Raw genomic sequence first — 4,365 nt, 5'->3', positions numbered from 1 at the left:
GCATAGCTGATGTCAAAATCTAGGAATATTCCAATTTAAAATTTATTTTTCTTCAAAATGCAAAAATCATTTTGAAGTGTTAAAAGATTGACAAAATGTACTTCCAATTCTTAAAGATTTGTAATGTACTTCACATGCACTCAAAAACTCACCTTCTGTGTGGGTAAAGACACATTCATAGTATCACCTGAGTAAAGTGGAAATGTATATATATATAGTACTGTATATATTCTTCTCTAGTTTTCAGTCGTTCATTCCATTTTTTTTTATTCAGTAGAGTAAAATAACTTTTTAATGAATGAAAAGAAAGGAAAATAGTGGAGATATTTTAAAACTTTTGACAGTCATTATTGACTGCAATATGAAATTTATCAAATTTATATATTTATTGTTTACTGTTGCATGATTGCCTTCAGAATAAATGAACAAAGACATTTCTCAATCAGCTGTTTTTATTGTGTTTATACTGTATGTGTATTGTTCATGTGTTATAAGTAAATATGAATTCTTCAGTCTTAAGATCTCAGAATTAAATTTATCAAATCAATTAAACACTTTGAAAGTTTCAGCCAGTATACTCTAGAATTAATGTTTCTGTATCGTCATGCATCATTTGCCCCTATTTTCATAGAATACCTCTTTGGTTACTCTAAAGGGTATTGTGTTTAGCTACAACTGTGTTCTTGGATACAGCATTAAATCTGTGGGACACATTTGCTGGGTAGTTTAATTTAAAAATGGGATTTTCTGGGGACAGGATTAGCAGAGAGAGCAAATGGTTGTCGCCCTATGATGGGATGGAGACATTATGGCACAACAGTAATGAACTGCTCTCTTCACAGGAGAATTTCTGTCCACATTTGTGGTAACATGTTCAACTGGTGTCCTGAGGACTAAAGACTGAAACCTAATCTTGAATTGTCAATCGACTTTAAAACATCTCTACCTGAAATGGAGAATGTATCTGATGTCACAGAATGTATGCTTCATGGATTAAATGTGTCAAGATCACAGAGATATATATTTTTTGCCTTTACTCTTCTCTTGCACTTATCGATCATTCTCTTGAATCAGACTTTGATGACTGTGGTCCTTCTGGAGAAATCCCTCCATGAGCACATGTACATCTTCATCTGTAACTGGTGTGTTCATGTACTGTATGGAACTGCTGCTTTCTGCCCCACACTCCTGGGATAGACAACAGTTGCTACAGGTTAATGACAATGACACAGTGATGTGACAGATATGTGCCCATACTCAAGCACTTGTAAGGATGACATTCATTTCACTAAATTAATGTTGTTTTCATGCTTTGTTCATGCCTCCAAGAAAATTCCTGGTCATGGGGTAATCATAAAGGAATAGTGTTGGGGTTACCGAACATTTTCTAAGAACCTACAACAAGGCTTTAAATGGTTTGGCTCCTGGCTACATCAGTAACCTGATAACCCTCGACACACCCACATGTCTGGACTCTGGCCTTATTTCAGTTCCCGACTTGAGGCTCCAAGCACAACGCAGCACAGATGTGCTCACAGCAGAGGCTCCTCACCCATATCATTTCCTGCAAGGCGCTCAGCACTCTCAAATCATAACTTCACCCTTAGATTTCTTCACACTTCAATTCCTGCACTAGCCTTTTTAATCTGTGTAATTAACATAATTAATTTGTGACCACCTGTCTCTTTTCTTAGTTGTTTTATTGTACAGCATCTTCAAATGATGAATAATGAAGTAAACATGATTTATTTATAATTATCATCAACTGCAAACGTTTCTGTTTTCTGATGAATCTGGTCAGATGTAAGCTTGTTATGTGAGGACACAACATTTTGTTTCTGCCCTGGGATTTTTAATGACCACAGAGAGTCAGGACATCGGTTTTTTGTCTCATCCAAAAGACGACACCTATTTCATAGTATGGCATCCCTGTCACCTTACTGAGGCATTAGGACCCACACAGACTGCAGGGTAAGCACCCCCTGCTGGCCTTACAAACCCCACTTTAAGCAACAATCTTAGTTTTTCCCAGGAGTCTCCCATCCAGGTACTGACCAGGATCACACCTACTGAGCTTCAGTGGGTTGCCAGTTGCGAGCTGCAGATTGATATGGCTGCTGTCTTATGATAAAATATGGAGAGCTCTGTCAGTGGTAACATATTGTTATGAATTGTTAGATGTTGCCTTTGAGTAAGTCAGTCAGTGCTGACACTCAACTATAACGCATGCTCAAACATTGCTGTCAGCATTTGTTTTGGAATTGAGTGAAAGACATGCAGTATATGCACGATTCCTCTCTTTCTAATCCCTCCATTCATTTATAGATTTCCACCACATTTACTCAGGTCCACTGGGATTAATCACACAGCTGTGCATCTCTGTAGCCCCCTTTCCTCCTGGCCCTACCTTTCCTGCTTGCAAATATCCACTGCCAAGGTACTGTGCTTTTCCATCTGGCCACAGCCACTCTGCAGAGTCTGTCATGGATTTGGGCAGTGAGCTCCACAGACAGGGCTGTGTGAGGGGATCTGTTCTCCACTGGACCCCAGTCTTCAGCAGAGTAAAAAGACTTGACTCTGCAGAGCTCAGGTTAAGAGCTGGATTATAGATTAAATTGTCAAGGAGATCTGTACCAAAATGTTAATTGCTTTATGCATGAGCAGGATACGTAAACAAACAGAGACCTGATTGAAGTCATTAAGGTCTTGAGTTGGAAGAAAAAACAGCTGCACCCCTTCCCTTATGATCTTGTTACTTTGAGTGAGAGTGTTGCCTTTAGTTTTTGTTGTGCATAGTTACATTTTCCCTGATGGCAAACAATCCAGTTTTCAGTTTTCCTTATGGATTCCAGTTCAGAATCATTAAACGGAAACCACAGAGCCACTGGTCTCCCAGGAGTGTATACAGGCTGCAATTCTCTGTATCCCTCCTGCAGCAGACATAAAAAGCTTTGTAAAATAGCACAGATTGGGACACAAATCTTCATGCTCTTCCTGCAGCAACACTCTGCACTTATTGAGAGGTAATATACTGTATGTACATATTGTCATCCAAATCTTTACTTAGACTAGAGATAGTGTATTGGCAGCTTAGTAGTCTGTCTTTCATTGGGTACTACTACTGTATATTTCATTAAGTATATATTTTTAAAATTATTGTGCTTGCTAGTTGAGGTATCCTGTGTGAATCGTTTTCTGACAAAGGTTATCTGTGGATAATGAGCTCTCTTCTAGGTGTAAAGAGAAGTGCCTGTTCATCACTAAAGACTCTCCACGCTCAGGTCTGACCCCTCTGTAACATGCTTGTATGGAGTGCTGGAGTCTTAAGACCATATCCTGGTGTCTTGTGTTGTAATAAACTTACAGTTTTAAAATTCAATTTAAGCTAAATTACATTTTTATTGAAGTTGCCTGATGGAGAACTACACTGATGTTACAGTTACTTACCTCAATGGACTAAATGAGACAAGGTTACAAAAAAACATCTATTTTGTCTTTACTCTTATTTTTTACCTGTTGATCATATTCCTGAATCTGACACTGATTGCTACAGTCCTTTTGGAGAAATCCCTCCATGAGCCCATGTACATCTTCATCTGTAACTTGAGTGTCAACACCCTGTATGGAACTGCTGGTTTCTATCCTAAACTCCTGGCTGACTTTCTCTCTGACACTCATGTCATCTCATACACTGGATGTTTGATTCAAGCCTTTGTCATCTACTCTTATGTTCCTTGTGAATATACCAGTTTAACAGTGATGGCCTACGACAGGTATGTGGCAATATGTAACCCTTTGGAGTACCATGCTATCATGAATACTATGATTACTGTAAAATTAATTTTGATTTCCTGGATTCTTCCTTTGTGTGAGATAATGATTGGAATTGTGTTAACTTCCAGACTGTCTCTGTGTAGATTTCAGATTGACAGACTCTACTGTGACAACTGGTCAATTGTAAAGCTGTCCTGTATGGACACAACTCTCAACAATATCTATGGATATATTTTAGTAATTGCTCATGGTTCACAAGCCTTTTTTATTATATATTCTTACATCCAGATTGTAAGAGCATGTTTAAAGTCTATCGAAGGAAGGATTAAATTTATGCAGACCTGTTTGCCCCATTTGATCACATTAATCAACTTTGCTATCTCCACCATATTTGATGTGATGCATTCTAGATACGGTTCAAGACACACACCACAGACTCTTAACAATATCATGGCAATGGAGTTTCTAGTCATCCCTCCTCTTTTAAATCCTCTCATATACGGATTAAAACTCACTCAAATCCGTCTAAGTGTTAAGAGACTACTGTATAAGAGAAAGGTAGACTCTCAAAACTACTTAACAAGTTTGTAA

General features: G+C 38.1%; 1 protein-coding gene across 1 annotated transcript; it reads left to right on the top strand.

The window, feature by feature from the left end:
• Positions 1-3,414: 3,414 nt before the first annotated feature.
• On the top strand, positions 3,415-4,365 carry LOC148657783 (olfactory receptor 4C12-like). Its single transcript, XM_088638252.1, has one exon. The coding sequence runs from the start codon at positions 3,415-3,417 to the stop codon at positions 4,363-4,365; it is 951 nt and encodes a 316-aa protein (XP_088494378.1).

Source organism: Lepisosteus platostomus, chromosome 7, assembly GCF_059453375.1.
Source record: "Lepisosteus platostomus isolate fLepPlt1 chromosome 7, fLepPlt1.hap1, whole genome shotgun sequence".
NCBI lineage: Eukaryota > Metazoa > Chordata > Actinopteri > Semionotiformes > Lepisosteidae > Lepisosteus > Lepisosteus platostomus.
This window is presented reverse-complemented; position numbering and strand designations above follow the sequence as displayed.